Here is a 26,120-nt window from a genome sequence, read left to right as displayed (position 1 = left end):
ATCAAAAATAAGGACAAGAAGTTTATACGTGCATAATGTGTTATGCGTAGTTTTACGTTATCTGGTGTAGCTATTGATTTTCATTTAAACTGTAAATTGCGAAGCGTCATGTCTTCCTATTGAAGAGTATAATTATGTAACATTTATTACTCTACAACCATCCGATATTAGACAAATTGGATATATTATGATAAACAGATTGAGTCAATACAAAAACCAAACTGAGCCAGTATGAGTAAATCAGGACCTGTATGTAAAAGTATCAGGGCCAGTAACAGAAGATAGGGTCGATAAGTGTGTCAAACATTTTGGTTGTCGGAATTGAATTAATTTATGATTTATCAAATGTTTTAATATTTGCCTTACAATTTGTCCTTTGGCAGTCGTATTAACCCGGCCTTCGGACTTTGGTCAATGCGACCATCCCCGGATAAAAATATAGGCCAATAAGAAATCATTTGTAAATGGCAATATTATATGCGCTAATTTGATTGTCGAAATGAGTACACGCGCGAGTCCGTAAAAAGCGATACTGACCTGCAAAAGTGACAATGACTCTTGTGATATCACATTTTCTTATATGTATGAAATATGGGCCAGTCAAATGAATGCATTTCAGAGGGGCATATTTATAACAATTTTAGAATTATGTTTCGGTCAATATGTGTTTTACGGACCTGTAAAACGCATATTGATGACCCCAACATAAATCAGTAACTGTATAGTATATAATTCAATACTAAGTATAAGACAGATATGAAGGTACATTATGTAAGTCTTATGAAATAGATTGCGCTGACACCTAACTTAATTTAGCCAACATGAGAAAATTTGGACCAGTATAAAACAGCGCCAATATAAGAATACAAGGGGCAATGTGACAAATTAACCGGCAAAACAGAATTCTAGTTTATTTATTGTTTTGGTTTAAACAGGAGTGTAAATATGGAAAAGTTACTTCCGTTACATTTTAAAGACCCAATTTAATTTTACACAAACATTTAAAACCTATGATTGCTCTGTAAAATAACATTACTTACACATATTAATCCAGTAGAACTTTAACTAACCATGCAATAGGGTATATACAGGGGGTACATTTTGATGGTTTTTTTTGTTCTCCTCTATGATTTAGTTAATGAGAATCTAGTTATTGACAACTTGTCATGATTTGGGAAATTGTAAGTGAATAGTACCTTTTACCTATATAAAATGGGCATAGCTGATGAAATATTTGCACAAGAGTTTTGAAACTTATCCCAGACGATGTCGGTTTTGACAACTAATAACAAAAATATAGTTTGAAAACAATCCGATAAGAAAGTACAAATGTAGAGCAAACGTTCAGTAAACCGTAGAATTTAAAATTTTAAATAAAAACATCTATCGGCATTTATTAACAGGATAATGGTTCAGCAGTTGTAAACATTTTAAATATTTGTGTGACAGCGATGAAGGACGCTGTTTTAAGACTAGAGAATGTTTCGTGGATCGTTTAAGCCCTCTTTTGAATTCTACTTATACTGTATATTTTGATCTACGGGTATATTTCAGTTTTCAATTCAAGACAGCAATACCTAAACTAACTTAATTGTCTTGAAGAATTGTGTACAACAGACTTCCTCTTATGTCGGTGCTAGGGAGCGTTTCATATATTTCAATACCTCTCATGAAACCCACTATTATCTTGCTGGATTGTCTTCTTATATGGTCCTTTAACACAATTCTAACCTGTGTTGATCGTATGTATAGTATACATTAAATTAAATGAGCCGTGCCATGAGAAAATCAACATAGTGGGTTTGCGACCAGCATGGATCCAGACCAGCCTGCGCATCCGCGCAGTCTGGTCAGGATCCTTGCTGTTCGCTAACGGTTTCTCTAATTGCAGTAGGCTTTAAAAGCGAACAGCATGGGTCCTGACCAGACTGCGCGGATGCGCAGGCTGGTCTGGATCCATGCTGGTCGCAAACCCATTATGTTGATTTTCTCATGGCGCGGCTCATTAATGTTGAAATATTTATTTACTTTTCTGTCAGCCGCGCCCCTGACTTTCTAATGGTCGTCGCTTTGATATAGATATGAAAAGTTTGATGGCTCCAAGTTAAGTCCTATAGAATATGGTTGTGATCCCAATTTGTGTAAACATTTCAAACTGAGCGACCTTAAATTCGAGTTCGAGCGTAAGACGAGGCAAATATATTTGATCATATTGGAATGGAATATTTTATTTGCGAAGAATCTTTCAGTATTCAAAATGGCGATATGCAAGACAATTTCCTTGGTTGGTCAATCTCAGCTGTACGTGATATTAAGGCATCCGATCCACAATAAGCAAGCTGTATATAACAGTGCTATCGAAATATCACATATTGATGCTTAGTAAGCTCATAAAAGTTTGATATCATTTGAAAGAGTATTGCCTACTGAAAACGAAAAAATAAATTGCATGACACAAATATGTTACAGAAATTTTAATTTTTTACTTTAGAGTTTTCAGTGATACTTCAACAGAAATCAAGGTAATACAGCATATGATTTCGTAGTCAAAGATCATGACTGAAATGATTCTTGCATACCATATATGGTCATTTTATTTACTAATTCTTATTCAGCAGGCACAACTCCTTTGAATGATACAAAAACATGGAGTCACCAGACATCTATATTTACCTGTTTGTGGATCGGATACCTATAGTGATCTTTACAATGAAAATCATAGGAGAAATGATTATTTTTCATTATTATAATGGTCTATCTATTATTTATTTTGACAGAATTCCAAAAAGGAGAAAGAAATAACTGCCGTATTCTCACTAAAAGTAATAAAATATTATAAGTGAACAGAATAATCTGGTTTATATTAAAGTAAAATAAAAAGATACTATTATTATTATTCACAAATACTGTGCTTTTCTTCGCGTATCACTGCGTAAAATGTAATATCTTTGAAATCTGTCATAAAAGTTAAACGAAGACCTCTTTTGTTCAGGTAATTATGTATTCGTCTCGGAGTCACTCGAAGGAATCCCGTCAAGTGACTCGGAAACAAAATAAACAATGTCTCGTTTGAATGTCAATAATTCTATGAATACTGTGTTTTGTAATTATATTTGAACATGTGGCATTGAGAAAATAGCCCTAAATTGAAGAATTTATTAAATATGATGACTTAAATGATCGTTTTTGTATTTGTTTATCTATAAAACGAAACACATAGCGTTCACAGTAGAAAACACAAAGGAATGGCAAAATTCAATACGCAAATTGTATTTTCAATAGATTTAACTTTGTACACAAATAACCTAATTTTTTTGCCTACTAGTATTTCAGATGATTTCAAAAGGAGTCATTGTTTATAAATTTCTTAATTTCCATAAATTACATCCTGTGTTTCTTATTATTTCATTCAATCGGTGATTGTTTCGGCTCATGTCAGTTTCATAGAAAACGAAAATGTATGTGTTTGTTGATAACATCTATAAGAAGATCATATTGGAGCATAGAATTCAACCAATCAGAATTACAGCAGATGCAGTTTGATGTGACGTTGTGATGTACAACATCCCTCACACCCACAAGCAACGTTGAAAGCGGAGTTTTATTACAGTCAGTGTGAATAAAATCCATGATCCCAAAGGTCATTGCTTATTCAAAATCATGTCTCACTATCGATATATCTCAATTGATTTAGAGAAATCACCATAGCACTGCAGGAATTTGTAATGATGAAAATAAATAGCAGTTTGAAATTTTGAAAAATGGCTGATGATGGAGGCAGTCTTTCGATAAGGGTGTTCATGACATTATCAAAATACTGCTGGAGTATATATTTAGCAAATAACCGTTTTTGTTCAAGGTGGAAAAGTAGAGAGAAATTATTTTACAGTATTCAGGATAAACAGTTCTAACAAATATCTATTAACAAATAAAATCCGCCATTTTGTTTTATGTTGACATAAAAACTAAATGTCTGCATTTCTGAGCAAATATTGAACTGCATATAAAGTGTCATAAAAGAAATAAAGACCTATCAGACAGAAATATTATTAAAAGGTTTCTTCTTTCTAATAAACGAACTTTTGATATTATATTTTATCAGTATTTAACTGTCTGTAAATTGATCCTTTGGAAGCATAGAGCGCAACCAAGCAACATAGACTCGGTTTGATCGGGTCTGTTTACGAGAGGTATTGAAATATGCTACACAACTCCCATCCCGTGGGTGGACGGATAGCTCAGTGGTTTGCACACTAGCCTTCCAATCCTGAGGTCGGGGGTTCGATCCCCGGCAGCTACTCGGGAATTTTCAGAAACGCTTTTCAGTGTTTCCCACCCAACTAGAGGTGTGCTGGTCAGGAACCCAGGCAATCCTTGCGTGTATCAGTGCTATACACTGGGCACGTTAAAGAACCAGGTTGTCTATTCGCAACGAGCTAGGCTAAGTTAGCCGGACAAGCCTGTATCTGCTTTATCTCACTCTGTCCCTCTGGTCAGATCGCTCTGTGTCTGTACTATTAGAGGATGAATTATGCGCCCTGTGTGGCTGCATTTGAACTATGGAAAGCGCCTTTGAACGTGAAATTGTTCATGAAAAGGGCGCTATATAAATCTGGTATAATAATAATAATAATAATAAAATCCCCCACCCCTTCCCTCATTAAAACTAGCCAAGGCATATGTAAAGGAAACATAAACGAAACGCTATATTTTAAAGTTACAATATGATAAATGATGTAATGGAAAATTGCATGTCATATCAAATCATATTAAATAAATATATTGCTAATCAATCCTCACAATATATGTAAGCTGGTATCTCAGTAACCACTCGCCGAAATGAATTCACACTTGTTCACCGTGATGATCTTAAATGCAACGAACAGGTCTCATAAAGCTATGTCCCCTTTTCGACTTTTTTATTCATTCTTTAAACCTGTTTTATTGACAAAGGTTTGGAACAGCCGAGTGTTGCTGTCATCCGGAAGCTTTTGTTAAAATGTGTTTCCATTTTTGCAATGCAGGCATTGCAGGAAACTTTATAAACAGAAATCTCAAATTAAATTTTACATGTTTTATTTGTCAATTGTGAAACAAGTTCTAAAACTTTTATTCATCACTCTAGACACCTCATTACTGATGGAATCCATCGTCTTGAAAACACCGCGTTGAAGGTACGGGTGCGTGACTTAATTTAATGTGTGTCGTTGCATTAATTCTTTTATTTAGTTCAGTATTGTCAATCTTGTTCAGGCCATTGAACAAATTCATAATATTTACATTACATTTATGTATGTAATAAAAAGGTTATTATCTTTGCATCGGGAAAAGGGTACTCGTTCTTTAGCGGATTAATATTGCGATTCTAAAGTCGCGAACTATTTCCGCTGCAGATTTCGTGAATTTTTCCCGATACAAAGCTAATAACCTATAAATATAATCTTCTTGGACAAAATATTATTACTTGCAACCAGCTTCGTTTAAAATTACACAGGCACACATGTAGGTCATATGTTGATTTTCTGGCTTTGATTGCGAAGGAATATGCCAAGTCCTGATCCGGGTTTATCTGTGCACGTGATGGTACCTCGGCAGAACCATTAATCTTTTGTAAGCAAGCTGGATGGCTTCCACATACGAAAGGATTCTACATCCAACCCTAAGTGATCTTTCGAACCAACAGCGGGCAAGTGATTCAAAGTCAGCAATCTGACCACATGGTGACAGAAGCCCCAAAGCAAAAGCAACATTGTTCTGTACTAATAAGTGCATAATAATTGGCGCTCACATGTCAGTTGTGAGTTGTAGGTTCTATTTTTAAACGCCTAAATTTACATAACTTGGATAAAACATCTCAGATCAAGCTACTATTATGATAACCCTTTTGTGTCATTTTTGTTTCCCGCACTTCGTTCACATAATGAGGTTCAATGACTCACAAGTGTAATAAAATGCTTACAATTTATGTTGGAAGGGTCGTGACGGAGAATCTACGAGACACGCCTTTCATTTTTTAGTCTTTTTATTTGTACTATTTATAGAACTGGGTCATGATGTTATTGAAAGAAGTCCGGACACATGCATGATAGGTAACTGTATTCAACATAGTACAATACAGAACTTCGTATTGCTTACGAAATACAAACCATATTTGGTACAGCAAGATGTAGGTATCAAATATTAAGAAATTCAGTTCATAGAGTGAAAATGCGCCATTCACATACACACAGCGTCGAAGGAAATTACTGACAAGATACAGCTCTATAAAAATGTAAAATTTCGAAAAACAATTGATGAATATAGGCAAAATATAATGTGTTATGAAATTATTTATCAAGTTAATAAGACTATGAACTATCCTGTTAAATGAAACAAAATAGAGAAAAGTGGAAACTTCACAGGTCGCTCATACGACAAAAACGAAAATTTGATTGAGCCTGTTCATGGACGGTAGTGGAAATGCATGCTACCGTCCACGTCCTCTAGCCCCGGGTTGAGCAGAACTCAACATTTACACATGCTAAAAGTACAAAAAGCAATTTAGAGACATCCGCAGACCATTCAAATGATCCAGTCTGAAGAAAGAACAAATCATATCGTTTAGTTCAATGGTAGTTCCTTATCAGAGTCACATTTATCAAATTTCTAGTTCTTTTCATCCAGTACGTCTTTACGTAACTAAAAGACGTAATAAAATCAAAATATGCTTGGCATTTAATAACACGTATGTCAAATGGTATGAAAGTATCTGATCTATATTTACGAATAGATATGACATAGGTCTTCGTTAAGTCAGTGAGACAGAAAATCAAAACAGTCAATCCGTTTGACACCTGTATTCAAATCTGTAAACTGTACAGAAAATTGTGTCCCTCCGAACTGCATCTCTACAACAACTTCATGATCTGGTTCATCAAGATATATGTTGCCAAGTTTGAAGCAGTTATCATCAACAACATATGCCGGAAATTCATTTGTAGATGCGTAAATTCCAACGCCTTCCTCAACGTCAATAATGTTTGACGTGTAGCTATTCCTTATAACTTCATCTACCGGAACTACTTGCCCGGCTCGAACAAACGGGTCAAACAAATATCGGCATTTGTAAATCCCGTCAAAGAATTTATATTCTGCTGGGTGAATATCCTCATCAAAAGGGGCGTGAACTTCGACACCATACGTGTATTTACTCACACGTGATTTAACGACTTTCGGATTATGTCCGAAAAGTACAGCTCCTTTCAGCACAACAAGACCAGATTCATTCGGGGTTATAATACGTTTGTCCGAAAACTCCGTTCTTAACGTATCTTGAACAATTTCAGATTCTGCAAACCCACCAACAAGTAAAATTGTTTCTATTTCCTGAAAGTTGTTTTCAGTAAATATTTCTCGAACATGAGTGATTGTGTTTGAAATGGAATCTGTGAAAAACTGCTTGAAAACGTCAGCAGTAATTTGAATCTTATCTCGTCTGAAATTTACACGACCGGCATAAATGGTTGAAGAAACTTGTTCTTGTAGATCCTTTCCTTTCTTAGTCTTGAATTGTGATGCAAAAGATGCCGCAATTCGCATCGTAATCATGCCGTCTGATTGCGACGATAATGTCCTCTTCTTTGCTTCAAATTCTCTCATCATGTCAAGAAAATCGGCTGTATGACCTTCTCTAAATTCTTCCAGAAATGTTTTCCCAACAACCTGTTCAAGAAACTCTAAGAAAGCTGTGTCAACCTGGGTACCACCCCATGCTCCCCCACTGGCCTTGGCGATTTCAGACAGTGTTCCATCAGCTTGGACAGAATGTACGGTAATATCAACAGTACCGCCTGCAACAAATACAAAAGACCAGCTAAGCTCGTGCCAATCAAATTTCCCAATCAAAAGTATATTTAAGTACATTTATGGTAAGACAGCAAAATTAATTTGTGTTAGTCTCGTCAAGTGTGTTATTGTTAAGGTGAAATGCACATAAGTTGAAATTATTGAGTTCTGTTTCGACATTTCGTTTAATATAGAATTTAGCATATTCCCGAATTAACTTAAGTTTAACATTTTGATACTTGGGTAAACTTTCTCTGCAGACCATCAAACACGACTTTTGACGTCTATTTATGATGGGCCGTGAATTCACGTCTGTTAGCTTGTTTCGTTAATTGTTCTATTTAGTCAATAAGTATCGAGTTGCACATTACTAATCATATTATTTGAATAAAAAGTTCCCGTAAATCTGGTTCGATGTTAATCCAAACGAGTTTGACAAAAAAAAATTAAAGAAGAAGTTTATTTTCTGTCAATTGCATTAAAAATATAGGGACAACAAATCAAGCTTATGTATTACCACTTTACGTTACCGCTATCCCTAAAACACATGATTAGATATTTTCCTGTCTATACTTTTAAAGTCGTAGTATTTTACATTTTCGTTCTACAGAGGTTCGATATTGTCCCGAAACGAACCACGATATGAGTATTTTTTAATGGAGGTCTCTGTGCCCGTGTTTTTGTGTGCGCTGCTGTGGTTTGCTTTGTAGGGAGACTGGTTTTTTTTGGAGCGTGGCTTTCCCTGTTGTAAATCCATCCTTCTTTTATACTTTCACCAATACCTCCACTCTGTTTTCGACCATACATTTTTGTATTTTGCATATAATTGAAATGTACTTGTTGAATATTTGAAGCAACCTGTCTTCTATATTTTCTGTAACGGTTTCTCTTTGCTGTGGACCTACCTAATGATGCATACCTCTATGGCAGTGTTTGGGTTGCTCTATGCTTCAATGAAATCTACCGTTACCTTTTATATTTTTAGAACTGTATAACTCACAATTTCAGAACAAAATGATTTCATTGCAGAATATATAACATAAGACTATGTGACAACTTTGCTTAAGATATACTTCTGATATGTTAATTTTGAAAACCGCTTTGAATATATTTTTCTTTATAATGCTGATTTTATTTTCATTTTTTATACAATGTATCAATAAGCAAGTTTTCCGTTGTAAGTCACTGACTAAAATAATTTATTATTGCACGAAGGCCACCATGTATTTAGGCAGCCAACGAGGCTTCTTAAAGAAGGTGGCTGCTTAAGACAGGTGTCCGCTATAGCAAGTGCAACTTTGCATCATACCAAAACGCAAGAAACAAACAACTTTCAATATCATAGATCAATATCATATAACATGTTCAAAAAAGAAAACTGAAAATAATCGCTTTAATCTTTCTTATCTTTATAACTTTGAAAAACCAATAGAGCAGTAAGTTCGTATATGTAATAATAAGCTAACCGATAAATATTGTGAATTACAATTTGAGATTTCACTACGTGAGACCAGAGGTATATCATTTGAATCAGAAATATGGTAATGCCGTCGTCTAGGTCAAGAACCAACAGAACTAACCATTTAGAACAAAACTACATTCCTAAGCGTTTGACGTAAATGCTGTCTTAACTAGCACGCGTATAGTTATTTAGTCTAATGGAATATATCTATGGTATCAAACAATAGTACGCACCTCCTAAATCTAAAACCATATAATTTGATCCACTCTTGAATGCTTCTAGATCACCAGACTTTGACAAACTCAATCTTTCGACTGGTAGACGTTTACACAATACAGAAGCGCCTTCTGGTTCCAGAGCGAGAATCAGATGATCTTTATGTAAACCAGCCTGAAAAAAAAACAGGTATGAGTGGCGGTTAGTGCTTTTTTGTAAACATTTACAAACTGATTTAATAAAAAAATTTCGTCCCGTAGGAACACCGTTACTCTCTCCGAATAGCTAAATACAACGAAACTGTCATTCTTCTCTCTGGAGTAGTAAAATGTTAACTGTATAACAGGCTCAAAGAGTAATTTATCAAAATTGCCTTACGGTTATGTAAACATTTGTTGCACATGTCCATTTAACTTTACAGTTATTGTGTACACATTTCTCGTATAGTTCAGACCAACATGACTTGCCTCGGTTCCCGCTTCTTTCATAAATTGTTTAGCCGACTCGTTCCAGATTGCAGGGACTGTAAGAACCCAATGTATATCTTCTTCATGAATGTCAGTGACTCGTGTCTGGATAACTTCTAGAAGATGATTTTTCAAGTATTTAATTGCCGACGAAAAGACTGTCAAGGCAGAAAGGGGCTTGTTATGTTCATCAAAAAGAAGAGTTTTTCTTGACAAGACCTATGAAATATATAACATATTTTAATGCATACCATTAAGATATTCAGACACATTTTCAAAAGCCAGCAAGGTCGTTATCTCACTCACTCACAAGCATTTGTACTGTGCATGTCAGCTTTAAGGTATTTCAGGCCCAAATATTGTATTCAGAAATAGAACTGACCATCAAACAACAACACATTGTATAGATATGATATATACACAGTCTTGTACAGAAAAAAGCAGTATTGTACGACTACAATTGAAATGTGATAATTTAACATGGAATTAAATATTGTGCGGATGGGTAAGGAAATCAAATTAAATTAAATAGATTAGATAACAGTGTACCTTGTTTTCATGAAGTAACATTTTGAACCTCCTGAAATAAAACCATTCCTTGTGGTTCTCGTCCTCAGCCAAGTCCATATACTTGTCTTCGGCATCGTAACCAAATGAATGAAATATCTTTTGTGGTGTGAACAACACTGTGGTGGGTGCCTGAAAAGAAACGTGACGAGATGACCATTTCTGAATATATGAATGAATATTATATGCTCGTGTCGTATTGTAATGCATGTAAAGGCAGAATCCATTGCATGTTTTTACAGAAATCAAATGCTAATAGATGTAGAAGTCAATTACAAATTCGTGAGCTACTATTTCTTCAGAATTGCCCATATTTTCAAAACTGTAACGCATTTATCGAAATTTATTCATGTCCACAATAGGTGTTTCCAAAAATCTTTTGTCGAGGCGTTGTAACGCCACTAGACTAATTAACAGTCAACATTTTCAATTACTCCAACGTCACTTAAGAAATCTTTTTGCAACGTAAAAACTATGCTATATAAATACGTACCTGAGGTAAGAGTTGTCATTCCTTGTGAACACATGTATAAAAAACTTCAAAACTTTAGTTACTGATGTAAAAAAAAACATCTTTCATAAAATTCAAATTTGTATATTTAGGGGACTGTATTTAATATGTTTTTTTTTTTCTGTGCCAATTTGGGGTTCTGTCACTTAATTAAGGTCATAGTTACTGTGAGTTTGTGAACGAATCGGCCTGTTCGTCTACTTATTGTGCAAGTATTTGATTCAGGTTAATTAGTTACTCGACTGTTTCAATAAAACCAACGTTTCACTATTTAGGTTTCTAACATGTTTCTTATTTGGGTAGTGGGACTTTGAGGACTATAAACAAACAGTTACGGAGCCCAGGACATATTTCCGCACGCTTAGTTCTTACTGATCCTTCAAGTTGGTAGAATTAGGAGCACGAAACCCTTTTGTTGACTACTTCCTGGAAAGAAAGGTTTTCCGAGTCTCGGGTAGATCATGCCTACCTCGAGTTCGAACCTGCAACCACAAAAATCGATGTTTGTAGATATATAATTAAAAGATAAAATTACTTCCTTACCTTTAGAGAAATATGGCCTCCTCCAATCCAGTGATTAGTCTGAATCTTTAAAGGGTCGTTATGAAAGTCATGTCCAAAAGAGAAAGCGTATCCGGAAAAGGTTGTTCCGAAGTCTATTGCAGCTACAATAAGTTTCGTCGTGGATGCCATGGTATAAATAGCCTCTTATAATCACAGATAAACGTATTTTATCTTTATTGCTAAAGTAGGAATATAAAGTCTTGTTTCGTTTTAAACGAATGTATATTTAGAATTAGCCTACCCGGAAGTAAAAAATGAACAAGACAAGTAGATTAATTGTTTTATCTGGATTTTAAGGGTGAATAAATAGCATATTATATATGACCTGTTCACTAAACCTTAAAGCGGAATGCCTCCAGATCGTTCGACATCAACAAAAATATTTTTTTAGACATCTTGAAATGAATGCTACATTTCTTAAGAATTGTTTTAAAACTTAATTACTGACAAACTTTATGTTACGGAAACACATGAGAATTTGCTGTTTTTACTACTTTTTACGATGAAAATTGCAAAGCGTTTGTTACGCTTTTACTCCAGGTAAACTGTCTCGATTATAAATATTTATATTTTGAAGTCCTTATTCACTACTTCAGCTATAGCGCTATTGGTTATGACGGCGGGAAAATGTCTTTATTGCCGCGGCGGTCCGGGGTTCGAATCCCGACGCGGTCATTTTTTTTTCTTGATTTGGACCTTTTAAAATATTTTAGAAACAAAAGTCCATATTCTAATGCTCATAATATGACCAAACTTCAATTTGAAAGAAAGATTATTTTTTAGCCAAATCTGGAGGCATGCTGCTTTAACAAGTTTTGAAAGCATTCTTTTTATATACAATTTACTGTGGTGTGCATTAGGCCAGAAAGCGTGATCGTAAAACTTCTGCCCTCCATTACATTTCACAACACATGTATGCTGACGCGTACATGTAGAATATCATTTAATGAGTTATGTAGTTATAACAATACATCAGTATCTTATACATGACTTTTACAGAGGAGTCAATGTCAGAGATTTAGAACAACTAGACTTACCGGCATTTCCCATTCTCGCTATACTTCTCTGGGTACGTTAACGCTAGTAAAACGACATGTTGCGAAATCAAACAGTTATCGCGAGGTCTATCACGCGATGATTATCGATAATTATCGTGCTGAAAACCTCGTGATAATTGTTATATTTCGCTAGTTGTGTTGTTTCTTGAACAGAAAAGATACTAGCGAAATTTTAGGACTAACGATAATTATCGCGATAAACTAGCGATATTAATTTAACGGACTAGCGAAATTTCTTCGAAGGTAGGAAATGCCACGCGGCACAGGTGACACCGGCATATCGGTATTTTTTATCTTTACACCAGTAACATGGCGAATAGGAGACCCGGAAGCTTTAATGATTTTTTGAGAGATCTGTTAATTGATGTTCACACCTTACATCAGCATCGGCAAAATTACCCTACCTTGATAAATTGTCCTACCTACACGGCAATATTACCCTAGGACTAAAAACTCTAGAAACGTAGCTTGCAGATATTCAATTCTCATCTATTTGTTTGTCTTTGCCAGGCAAAAGTTCATTTACGTGCTCAATCTATCCCAGTCAGTTTCTTAGCATGTAAGTCGTGAAAATGTTATGTTGAAATGTTTTTATTTCTGTTTGATTTATTCATTGCAATTTTAAAATGTAGATCGACCCGCCCTGAAAATTATTTATCTGGAAAACGTTGAGACGCTGGTCATGCATTTCTGTATTACAATGTAGTTTATTTCGAATGATAAACTTAAGGCAGTTTTCCGACAAAAATATGAAAAGTGGTGATTAAAAAATTGATTTCAACATTCAGAAATAAGAAAAAAAATGTGTTTTACTTTCAGTGTACATTGAAACTGAATCATACATTTATGCAATAATTACATTCTTTCCCCAATACATTTACTTTCGAAACACTTTCGAAGTACATGCTTCGTATTAGACATCAAATACTATGCTTTAGATAAATGCAGCCGCTTTCAAAGCAGATTATTGTTTTGGAAATAAAAAAATGCTGAAAACAAGCATTACATTCTTAATAACCTAGTGACATTTATTTTCTATAATTAGGATTTTGTAACATAAATTTCCGGTGGCTTGAAAGCAATGTTCTACCTAGTTATTACATAATTGACGTGATAATGACCTTTAATACAAAACTACTTTATGTAATAACAGTTATAAATATGTATATATTTGACCATTTCTTTTATAGTCTGCGCAAAAAGTCCATAAAGAAGATGTGATTATACTATACTATAACAGATGAATGAATAAAGATCTTTTGATATCGGCGGCGGCAATTAAAATAATTACGCTCAAATATACTAGTATACTTTAGACAACCTGTGAACAGAGACCAGTTTTGTCTTTCTTCTTTTTTGTTGTTGTTTTGTTTTGGGTTTAACGCCGTTTTTCAACAGTATTTCAGTCATGTAACGGCGGGCAGTTAATCTAACCAGTGTTCCTGGATTCTGTACAAGTACAAACCTGTTCTCCGCAAGTAACTGCCAACTTCCCCACATGAATCAGAGGTGGAGGAGTAATGATTTCAGACACAATGTCGTTTATCAAATAGTCACGGAGAACATACGCCCTGCCCGAGGATCGAACTCACGACCCCGCGATCCGTAGACCAACGCTCTTACCTACTGAGCAAAGCGGGCGGGCTTAGTTTTGTCTTTCCCCCATTTACTTATTTGCTTTATAATTTAACCTGCGATTAATGACAACTTGCAAATAATGAACACTGTTTGGTACCTAACACCTTTAAAATATTGTACACTGTTTATAGCAATCCTAAGAGAGAAAATATGAAAAAAAATTATGTTTAAATTTTCTGAAAAGTGAAATAGTTATTTGTTTAGTTAACAGTTGGCAAAATACATTTTCTGGAGGGTAAAGTAACTAACATCTGAGTTACCAATTGCAAAAGTGTAAAGCGAATAGAAACAAGATTACCTGTATAAAAGTTTGTATTTAAATGATTATCTTATTATACGTAACATGTAACATAGACTTTTAACTTTAATTATAAAGTTTCAACAATTAACCATTTCTGTTTGCTACTGGTCAACCAGTCCACACATACTGTAAGATAGAAACAAACGTAATGAGAGTTAAATTCTGGCGTATACTCACTGTTAATGATTTTATATGACAGTAATAATATTATGGTCAAAACACACCATTTTAATAGTCAGAAGTAAATCAGTAGAGGAACGGAACTGCATAAGAATCATCTAGAAACAAATCTGGATGTGTAATTACTTGGTGCGTGAGAAGTTTTTTCTTTATGGCAGTATGCAGCGAAACGAAAAGCCATTTTGCTGAATAAAATATGTAATTCGCACAAATTGCTGACTTCAAACAATACAATTTCCTAGAATAAATTAAATATTGCTGTAATAATGGTATAAAACAAGAAGTCATTTTTTAAAGTTGGCAGTTTTCGACTGAGCAACAAACTGGGTTCGATTTTCAAGTAGAGCTGGATAGGAAAAAGAACTGAGATGGCATTATTTTCATTGCGCACAATAACATTGATTGTGGTTTTATACTTAATCGGTAAGCATAAATTTAATATCTACTTTTAAAAGCTAAACTGTGCCCATGAATTGGCTTCGACTCTGGAAAATGTAAAGCAAACTTGTACAGCGCATTCGTGAGTCTTAAGTCAACGCTAAAAACCGTATTGTAGCTTTGAACGTTCGGATCAAACATTTTTTCTACAATTTTAGAATTTGGTTAAACCTTGATTTAAAAAAAACCACCAATATATACTTCAGCAAAATTCAGCTGACAGGTTCGCGTTCTTGACTGTTTGAAAATCTAAGACCTCACACAAGTTTTCAGAATCTGTTGGAAAATCATAATTTTAACAACATTTTCAAGAATACATATTTTTCATAAATAACATAAGATCTGATAAGGCAAAAAATGAAATGTTGTACAAGTTTCGTCATGTTATTAGTGATAGGATAGAAATAATTAAGATAATATTGTGACATACAATTTGGTCATAGGGTGATTTTCCATCTTTAATTATCATGGACGACCGAAGATTCCCCTCCGAACATGATTGCAGGCACGACCAGATACTTGGTTACAATCACCGAAGCTTCTTTGAGGACTTTCTCATATGACGACCCGAGCTGGGTCGAATGCACAGAGGTGAGCGGCAACTGACTTTGATTTGTCGGTAACGGAGGACTCCTATTGCTGGTCTAGCGACCTAACTAACAAAAAGTATTATTTAGGCTCTGAAATTCTGTTTTGGTCACAGAAAAAAAGCTGCATAATAATAACATAATTTATTTTCAGATACAATGCAAGCAAGAGGAGGAGGAATGAGTAACAAACGAAAACGATCGGTAACCATTTTAACCTCTGACTAAATAATATTCTTTTATTAATTTGTCATTGTATGTATCACGGATACAGCAGTTCTATATTGCCTCTCTATCGCACATATCATTTATAATAATATGAGAAAACCTAGTCACATTTGCTGTAATGACAGACCATAGAGCATAGATAACAACACGGGATTCGGGGACATGAAGTAACGTTATCATTACTCATTGATTGTTGGACGGAAATTTGAAATTATGCTTTTATTGACATTATTTTGTAGCATATCTAATCATGTTTTGTCGTAGAAAACAAATTTAAGACAGCAACGTTCTTCTCGAAAAATACGAATAAAACAACACAGTGAAAGGACAAGCGTACATGTGAAAAACTTTAAAAATAAGACAAGAATAAAAATGCACTGTTTTTTTTCAGGGGTCCTGTGAGCTGAGGTATAAGAAGATTGAACCTGAACATTCTGCTTGTAAGGCACCATCCAGTCAACTAGTAAAATCAGGTAGGATCAAATTTAATATCACTGTTCAGTATGCAGTACACGAAACTACCCCTTTCTGAATATTATTCAAGGTAAACTTTCCGTAACAAGTCTTTTTAAATGTGGCTTATTATACCTGCAAATATGAACTATACTATGCTTAACGTCGACAATATTTTCGTTGGAAATATACACAGAAAATAATCTGCCATCCTTTGTAAAAAAAACGCATTATCCACTCTTTCTTGTGTATTCATAGCATAATTTTCAAAATTTTCTCACTTCTGGTTATTATTTTTTATCCTGAGGGAAGAAAATTCGATATAAGATCAATCTTGCTAAACATTTATTATATTAAAGTTTTTTTCAACTTCATCACGTACATCTTTTAAATTAATTACAGATTTCAGGTTTTCAAAGAAAACATTAAAAATGGATACAAATTGAATAAAAGGAATATCAGACACTTTTTTCTTTAAAAGGAATGTCATAAAATAGTAGATACATTAAACATTTCAGGAGTGTCATCACAAGACCAGAAACTCATTGTGGATTTACACAATGAGGAGAGAAGAATCGTCTCCCCTCCAGCAAGCGATATGATGGCTATAGTAAGTAAATATGTGTGTGTGTTCGGGTTTAACGTCTTTTTCAACAATATAAATGTATTAATGTTGTAATATTAGAATGTGCTATTTATGTAGAAAACTGAATGTTAACAACCTCCTTCTCCTTTTAAATAATTGTCTCGCCGTTTCCATGTTTGTTAACCTCATGTGCCAGTTGGCCTTAAGGAAAATTTGAAATGAACTTGTCAAATTTATAACATGTATTTATGTACAGTTTAATTCGTAATAGCGAGATGCTCCAAATTTCAGGGTGGCCATTAGATGTAACCGTACATAGGTTTTCTTAGATTTTCACATTAAGCAAATACTGAAACGCAAGAAGGAAAACGTTAAAGCATGCACATACACGTACTAAGGTGTTGTCTTTATTTTAGGATGGTCTTAAGGAGAAACCTACAGACAATATGAAATTTCACAGAAACTAGGTTTAATCAGAGCTGTTATATTTCGATCTTCTCAGATCGTTCAGCACGACTTTTATGTCGTGTTATTGGTACTGTTTAATTTCTTAGCAAAAACATTTCGGTCTGGGTGATTCCAATACTCCCGCTTTCATAGCTTTGAGTATTGTATAATCATCCCTTGGATATGGTGCCTGCTTTTTAATTTTGTCTTTTGGCAGTTCCTATGATATGCAGGCTCCATAACTTCTACGGAATCCTGTTCGTGCCACTTAAATTGTCGCCTCGCCAACACGCGACAACGCGATAATTATCGCGTTGTCGCCTTGTCCGAAAACATACTTACATGCGACATTTAACAATCCTCGCGAGGTTAAGAGGGCGACAATTATCGTCTTAATTGTCGCTTGTCTTTTTTAAACCTCGCATCGTGAAATTGAAATCCAATAGACATAGTTGCGAGAATTAGTAAAACCTCGCATTGTCGCACTGTCGCTTGGGATTATATTTCTGGACAAATTGATCGATATAATTCTTCTTGGGTATTATTTATCAATACACCGAAACAAATTTCTAATGACAGTCTCTGCTGGCTGAACACCACTAAATCCGACTGTACTTTATTTCACATAAAATAAAGTTTTCGACATTTTCTAGCATATCAGATTTTCTGAGACTAATCGCTATTATAATATCTGAACGTTTGTGACAAAAAAGACAACATCTGTTCGTCCGTATGTACGTAATTTAGGGTAAAAGCTGTATTTCTGTACTTTCCATACGGAAAAAGTTCGTGTTTTTCATTAACTTCAAATATTTGTAGAATGTTCCAAGCACAAGATATTTTAATGAATATCTTTTATAAAATAAATCTAAACATGGTCTAAACGGATATGTAATTTATAGTTTTTTTACCGCCAAAGGTTTCGTCGGGGGACCGTCTAAAAGTGTACCATTTTTGGTGAAAATATGCATATTTCTTCATATACTAAATAGAGGGGTGGGCCTTGTCAGAGAAGCTATATCTTCATAACTTGATGTCTGATTTTAATAAATGCAAAGGGCAAGCCAGTACCTCGAGGAAACAGGTCAAGTCAGGTTCGAACCCGGTCGGCTAGGGGTAAAAGTTCGGTAATATTCTCAAAATATGAAGTTTTCACAGCAGTCAAGGCAGTCCTGGCCCCGCTTTCACTAACGTTCTCAAGTCAAAATCTCAGCTCAAGTCTGAGAAAAATCTCAACTTTGATTCTTAGCTTGAGATTTTTCTCAGATTGGCTTGCACTAAAAATCTCTCAGTAAAATCTCAACTTCCTCGCTGAGATTTTTCTCAGATTTCTTGAGTCAAGGGTTGGGCTGTCTCAGTGCTTTTCTCAAAGAAACAAAATGGCGACTTTTCGACGATACAATATACGCCGCCGCCGTAGTCGGTGCCAGTTTCACGTTGAGTCCACCAGCATGACACGGATGACAACTAACTTCGTAAGAGACGGTAATTTCTTAATTTCAAGGGAAGTAATCCAAGTAAAACTAAAATGGCCGATTGTTGCTAGGGACGCTGTTTACGCTTTGAAAACACATGCAGCAATTAATTTACCACAAGAACGACATTTTCAAACCTTTTTACTGTTTCTAAATTGTTTCTTTCTCGTCTTGAATGCTACACAACTTTGAAGACAAAATTTATTAAGTACGGTAGACGTTTTACTGTGCCTATGTTTCGTACCAAAAACGCTCGTACCGAGATATATTGACATGTGCAGTAACGTCCCTAGCTTAAGATCTTTAGCGCTCCCGGTTTATATACTGGATTTTAAAGCCGCAACTATGAAAAAAAAATATATATATATATTTAAAGCGGCATTTAGAGTTTTGGAAGCCAGGACTATAACGTCCCTAGAAGTCCTTATTCTTAATAATAATAATCCAATAATAGCGCACAACAAAATTGTGAAATTTCGTTTCACAACTTGGGGGTTATTATCAAGGGGTGATAAAAATGAGCAGTTAGTGATTGGCTCAAAGCCGGGACCCCTTGTTTACAGGGTGTGCGCACTATCAACTGAATTAACCAGCTGCTGAAACAATTTCCCCTTTGTGGTAATCAAGTCCTATACCATAATAAACTCCCCTGCTATATAAAAGTCGTCCTCTACTTTATAAAAAAGTCGCAGTCCAATGTTGTGCACCTAGTTAATTGAACAGATAGAGTAAAATGTGCAGTCAGTTTGCTGTAGGGCTCAATCTTGGCGACCCTCTCATACAGGACTAGTACTCTACCAACTAAGCTAACCTATTGCTTAAACAAAATCTCCACTTTGTAGTAATCAAGTCCTGTTGCCTCAAAGGCCTCAGTAGCTAAGTGGTAGATGGCCCACCACTTCAGTGGGATATTGTAGGTTCAGTCTCTAGCCATGTCAAGTGATAAAAGTTATTACATAATGGCATGATGTTACATATGGCTCTACACACCAGCTTGTTTATAAGTAATCACTCATTAATAAGCATTTGGAAATATTTTGTTCTGCATTTTGCAGTGCTGTTAACTATTAACATCTATACTTTAGATATTTCACATTTAGCAAGTGGCAAATAGCATGATGTAATTGAATAAGTAGAAAAACTGATGGACACAAAGACAATGAAAATATTTAAGTTCTAATAATCTATTAAAGTTAACAGAAATTTTTATAAGTTGACAACAGTTTATTCATTTATAAATAGATATGGCATTTCATAATTTGATCTAAAATATTGGTTGAACATTTAAAGTACAATGTTTTTCAAATCTTTCCAAAAATATCAGAAAATCTTAACTCTATGCTATTGATTAAATTTATATTACCAGTAACTTGTTAGATTTCAGTATGATTTACAACAATAATTTTAAGTAAAATTTTATATTTCACTGTCATTGTCTTCTCAGATAAATTTGATTTTTTAAAAAGAACTATGAAATGCCAAAGTGTACAGGTTTTCATTTCTTTTATAATTTTCATTTACTGTTCCAGTTCACTATGTTCCTTTGAAAATGTTTATAATTAACTTCTGTTCACATGTTAAAAGTTATGTTGTTGACTCAAGTTGATGGTGTTTCTCTTACTGATGAGTCCTGGAAACACTGTATGGGTCACAAAATTAAATTGGGACGAAACACACCTGACAACAGATGTTGATAAAAACAATCAGTTGCATTTATAACCAACTGAAGATAAAAATAAGAAAATGTTATAACTTAAATCCAAAAAACATTTTTAAAACTTTGCATGTATTTTTAAATTTATCTGATTTTCAGGTGTGTCTAAGGCTGTTTTCATTCAAATGACATAGTTTAATAATTAGTTTAATAGTTAAATGTGCTATTGCCTCCCTATTCCCATAAAGGAGTGCATTGTGATGAAACAATGTTAAAATACTCACTATTCCAATAATTAGTTAACCAATAATTATAGTAGATGGTTTTGTAGTCAACAAGTACTGCCACTCAGGGTCACTTAAAAGAGAAAACATTTGAAATGACTTAATTACATAAGAAATTATCAAAAATACAAGGTGGTTTTTAAAGTAAACAGCTTAAAGGCCTACACCATGTAAACTTCATACAAAAAAAAACTCCTTTAACTTTATGCAACAAACTTTCCAAAAATAGAATGTTTATCAGTTGGTTAGAAAAGTACTACATATACTTTCAATGATGCACATGACTTTATACTGCACAAGCCAAAAAGGGAGTTAATCAATAAAAACTGATTTAATATTTTCAGTAACATTTTCACCCATATGCCAGTCTTTGACACATAAATCCGTTAATAAAATTCGAAAACAAGAAATTAATGTGTCTTTATGTTTCTAACAAACAAGGTGGCAGCCACATTTAAATTTAATGTAAACAAAGATAATGCCTTCAACAATGTATATCTATCGGCTATATTGTTTTTTTTTAATAATTAAGCTTTTTCTTCTCTCATCTTGTGATGGAACCCTCTTCACAAAATGTAGTGAAAAAAGAAAAAACAATTTAAATGTTGAACACTACAGTTTCATAACCCCATTACTTTTCTTGAGTCCTAAGTTTTCCTAAGATCTTAATCTTTTCAGCTTTGAAGACACAATATGACTATTTTTGTTTCATAAATCAACTTTCTCAGAATCTTGATGAAAGTCTATACACACAAAATGTCCCCTGTGCACCTTTTCAGTAGTTTAGTGTCAGATTTCTTATATTCTTTAAATAAAATGTTTTTTTTACATAGGCCCCCATTTCCACAGCATATCTTGCAGCTTGTTCCTTTCACATGGCAGATATATTGTATTCAAGGAGATACATCAGGAGGAGGTACAACAATCTGAAAAGGAATTGTTTTTTTATGTGATATACAGTACACTATCACAAATTTTGTTTTTGTTAATATGCATTTATGGAGCAAAATTTCCTTTTTTTTTTGTTTTTTGTTTCAATATGATTCAATTTTGCCATAGTATTTCAGTCATGTAACAGTGTTCTGTTAACCTTTTAAGTGTTCCTGCATTCTTTACTAGAAATGCCTTGTGCTCACAGACAACTTCCCATTGTAAATGAGTAAGCAATGGTGGACAAATGACTTAGACATGTTCTTCTCTCAAACTGTTAAAGATATTGCATGCATAGCCAAAGGATCAAACTTACAACTTTTCTTGATTCATAGTCTAGTGTTTTATATTCTGAGCTAAGCATGCAAAATATCATAAGTGAAAGTTTCAAACAAAAACCAATACTTGGTCAAAATCAGACTGATCCATTTCAAATGTTTGTAAATGAATGCCTCCATTCAGGGTATCAATTTGGTTTCTGTATATTTTGCAAGCATGATTTTATTTATTGTTCTCCTTTATTTCCTTTTGAGTAAAATTAAAATCTAGCATGATTTGAATTATAATAAAGTTTGCAAATTTAGGAAACATTGAGTAACTAACTTAGTCAATACATACTATAGTCTATACTTGAAATCACAGGCCAGACACCAGCACATGTACTGCCTTCAGTTCCATCAGTGTTTTGAAACATTGGTGAATGGTCCTAGAACAACTCAGAATGGATTATCCACTGTCATTAGCATCTTTTGAATCAGCACACAGCTCAACCCTGATCTCTGTATAATAAGCTGAGGATCTTCATCAGCAGGCTGTGACCTGATATGAATTATATAAAACTGTTTGTCTAAAAATTGCTCTGTAACCAGGTTTAAATATATAGTTTATTCCATTTATAAGAAGGAATATGAATCTTTAAATTACACAAAGATTTTGATAATATAGAAAATCTTAAACAATAAGTTTGAGCCTTAGGTATACAAGATCAATGGTTATTGGGTACATAAGCTTATAATTATTAGCAAAATAATTTTGATATCTACAAGAATCTTAATAAAATTGTGTGTTGGTGTGTATTATATAAACCACATATAAAATATATAAAGATATAAAACTAAATAGCATACTTTGAAACATATGCATTGACAATAAACATTTAAAACCATTATCAAAATCTGTGACATTTCAGGGATGCCTTACAACTGAAACAGCTTTTTCTTTCATAATGATTTTCAAAACAACAACAACATATATTAGCATTTTATTGAGGAATTTTATATTCTGTCTCTATTTAGATCTACAATATACAGAAGTGTTCAGAAAAAGAAGTAAAAGCTTTAATATACATATATTATACTGATTGGAAATTCCCATCATAAATGCTGTTATACTGTCATACAGATTTTCAAACTTCTGTTTCAAAAATATATTTTGTTACCATGCTTATGTCAAAAATAGTTTTTATATGGTCCTGTCTCGAGTTATGATATATTACAAACCTAGCTGCAACATTTAATAGCAGGAATAAGCTAGGCCTATATATGACACCTGTAGTTTGCATCTCAAGTGAGACTAATGTTTATACTATTGTCTGACATAACATATTGGTTATTCAGGAAGTCTGGGGATGAAAGTGCTGCAAAAATGTAATTTAAAAAAATGGAACACATTTCAAACTGAAAGTGAAAGTAGAAATGAAAAGTAGAACTAGGATCATGTAAAGCCTTTGAGACCCCCTCATGTAAATTTTCATAAATGGAAATTATACCTGACAGAACAATAATATTCATAGCACATATACACAAGTAGCAGATACTTTCTATAAAGGTCACCTTGTTTGGTTATACTTTGTATTTTGTCTTAAACACATGTACCTCTAACTGAAGCTATATATGTCCACATTCTCCCTTGTAGAAATGTCAATCTTTTTTTTTTATAACACATTTTTTTCTCTAAATTTGTTTTTGTTGTGTGTCTAACATACTTATCTAGGTACTCTGGTTAATGAAATCTAATTAACTTATATATTTTTTGAAATATTGCATTTTTTTTCATTTTGACAGTTCTTCTGGTACTGATGATAAACCCGGACAGATGATAAAGTCGAACACCTTGGAAATATTCGATTGCAATCGGTTATTTATAAAATTGAACACACCATCTAATAGTTTCCACTTACAACACCAACTGGTGAAAACAAAAACAAAATTGGTAAATATTCTGTATAAATAAATGACTTACATAAATTTGTATAAAAAATGTATCCAAAATTACTGGGGAAGAGGGTGTTTTTGCACATGCTCACTGTCGAAACACGAAGGCCTGACATTTGTTAACTTTTCATTACTTGATCAGGAATGACTGTTGCAGCTTTTTGGGGAAAGTTTCAATATAATAATACCAAGAAAATTTTGTAAATGACAAAGGGTTCGAATTTATTATCAGTCAACGTTCATAAAGTCCCCTTTTTACATACCCCTTTCAGGCCCTCTCTTCGTGTAGTTTGCTTACTAAATATAAATTTGAATTATGTAAAGTTTTCAGCAAAGGTTAAGCTTTATTTTGATACCGACCATTGATTTCAATCTGCAGAAAAAAAAAAGTTACAGGTAAAAAACCTCATTTTCTGTTCGGGTTTATCATCAGTACCAGTACATACTTTCACTTTCATTTTGCATTTTCAAATAAATGTACATGGTTTGCAGCACTTTCAACTCACAGAGTACCTGGCGAAATACGTTAGACACAGAATTAATTTATAATCATGACAGAAATGACAAAATGCTTTTGAAAAAGAAGCTTGATATCTTCTACAAAATAGAATGGGAGTATTGTGAACAAATTGTGTTGTTCAAAGTTTGAAATGCCTACAGTAGAGAATGCATAGCTAATTATCACTGTTTATGTCCCTGCAATCATTGATATGAATACACTAAATGCAGTAATTAATATGTGAATCACAAAACAATGTATACTTATGTCTGCATATCTGATTCCCATAAACATATGCCCGATAACATAAAATTGTCACACGTAGTGTAACAACATATGGCTGTGTTTACCTAATCCCATATTTGGTAAAGAAAACACATGCAATATGACGTAGTACCCTCGACTGTGTGTTTGATTGGTTCAAAAGTGACAGGTTTGAAGCCGATTAATTATAATATTGAAAATACACTGCCATACCTTTGTACAAACATACAATTTGGATATATCCCGAAACTGTACATGTTGTTTATGAACATTTCTCAACGCTTCATTAGTCTCAATAAATGAATAAATCCACTGCCCCCAATAATGCACTCGTGTCCGTGGGAAAGTTCACGCGGCTCCTTGGATGTTTGGCCGCTTATGTCTTAAAAAATTACGGCTCAGCTGAGAAAAATCTCAAGACTTGAGAAAAAGTTTAGTGAAAGCCAACTTGAGAAATTTCTCAGCTGAGACAATTCTCAGAAAATTCTGAGAAAATCTTGAGCTGAGAATTTTCTCACTTTGAGAACGTTAGTGAAAGCGGGGCCTGAAATCGAAATACAATCTTCACTAAGTCCAACAAGACCATTGGAACAATTCTCTCGGCTCCCCCGGCCGGACCAGCTTAGTCTTGGTCTGCACCCTACTGCATATAACAAGTTAGGTAATTTTCTGATACCTGTCCTGAGCTCTGATTGTATCATATTGAATTGTAAGTAGCTTAGACATTTACCAACATATCCATATATGGTATAGGTAGGTACCCAGGATGTAGAGACTCGAACTCACCCCAAATCCAACGGCTATCCGAGGTACTCGTACATGGCATCAATCGATAGCCAGGCCTTTATCGAAAACCTTTCCGACGTGGTCAAAATAAGCAGATTTTCAAAGTTCGAACACTGCTTGGTGACCTTCTACAACCTGCCCTGACTCTTCGGGCTACACTAGGTACCTGAACTGGGTCTCAATCTTTAGCTAGGACCTATACCTACACGAGCATGTATAATATATGTACTATGTCATGGTCACAGGGGTTCAAACCGGGTCTAAAGGCGTACAGACATGATCAAATTTGACGTATTTCCTAAGTTTCAACACTACCCGGTGACCTTATAGGACCTGCCATGACCTTTATGGGTATGTCAAATACTCAAACTTGATATTATTCGATAACAAGGACCTATACCTATCTTATGATATAACATAGTAGTATATACCGGGTCACAGGACATCCAACCGGGTTGAAAACCGTCCAACATTGATAAAAATAATGC

General features: G+C 34.2%; 2 protein-coding genes and 1 long non-coding RNA gene across 4 annotated transcripts in view; 1 reads left to right on the top strand and 2 right to left on the bottom strand.

Annotated features, from left to right (window-relative positions):
* Positions 1-6,004: 6,004 nt before the first annotated feature.
* LOC123537107 (heat shock 70 kDa protein 12A-like) lies at positions 6,005-11,870 on the bottom strand. Its single transcript, XM_045320671.2, has 5 exons — positions 11,591-11,870; positions 10,519-10,668; positions 9,970-10,188; positions 9,520-9,676; positions 6,005-7,829 (listed from the first exon to the last, which is right to left on the bottom strand). Exons 1-5 carry the CDS (start codon positions 11,738-11,740, stop codon positions 6,793-6,795), a joined length of 1,713 nt encoding a protein of 570 aa, XP_045176606.1. The 5' UTR covers positions 11,741-11,870; the 3' UTR covers positions 6,005-6,792.
* A 3,214-nt stretch (positions 11,871-15,084) lies between these two features.
* The window catches only part of LOC123536808 (cysteine-rich venom protein-like), a 28,750-nt gene continuing 17,714 nt past the window's right edge, over positions 15,085-26,120 (top strand). Inside the window, exons 1-4 of the mRNA XM_053528432.1 lie at positions 15,085-15,211; positions 15,968-16,017; positions 16,433-16,514; positions 17,013-17,104. Coding sequence (XP_053384407.1) covers positions 15,157-15,211; positions 15,968-16,017; positions 16,433-16,514; positions 17,013-17,104 — 279 coding nt within the window. The 5' untranslated portion in view covers positions 15,085-15,156. The remainder of the gene's footprint in view (positions 15,212-15,967; positions 16,018-16,432; positions 16,515-17,012; positions 17,105-26,120) is intronic.
* Positions 20,177-25,373, bottom strand: LOC123536809 (uncharacterized). 2 transcript variants are annotated; one of them, XR_006683414.2, is made up of 3 exons: positions 25,060-25,373; positions 22,489-22,689; positions 20,177-21,866 (listed from the first exon to the last, which is right to left on the bottom strand). It is a non-coding gene; the product is annotated as an uncharacterized LOC123536809 (long non-coding RNA). The 2 variants fall into 2 exon arrangements; XR_006683413.2 differs by having other exon boundaries at positions 24,846-25,371.

This window comes from Mercenaria mercenaria, chromosome 17, assembly GCF_021730395.1.
Source record: "Mercenaria mercenaria strain notata chromosome 17, MADL_Memer_1, whole genome shotgun sequence".
NCBI classification, from domain to species: domain Eukaryota; kingdom Metazoa; phylum Mollusca; class Bivalvia; order Venerida; family Veneridae; genus Mercenaria; species Mercenaria mercenaria.
This window is presented reverse-complemented; position numbering and strand designations above follow the sequence as displayed.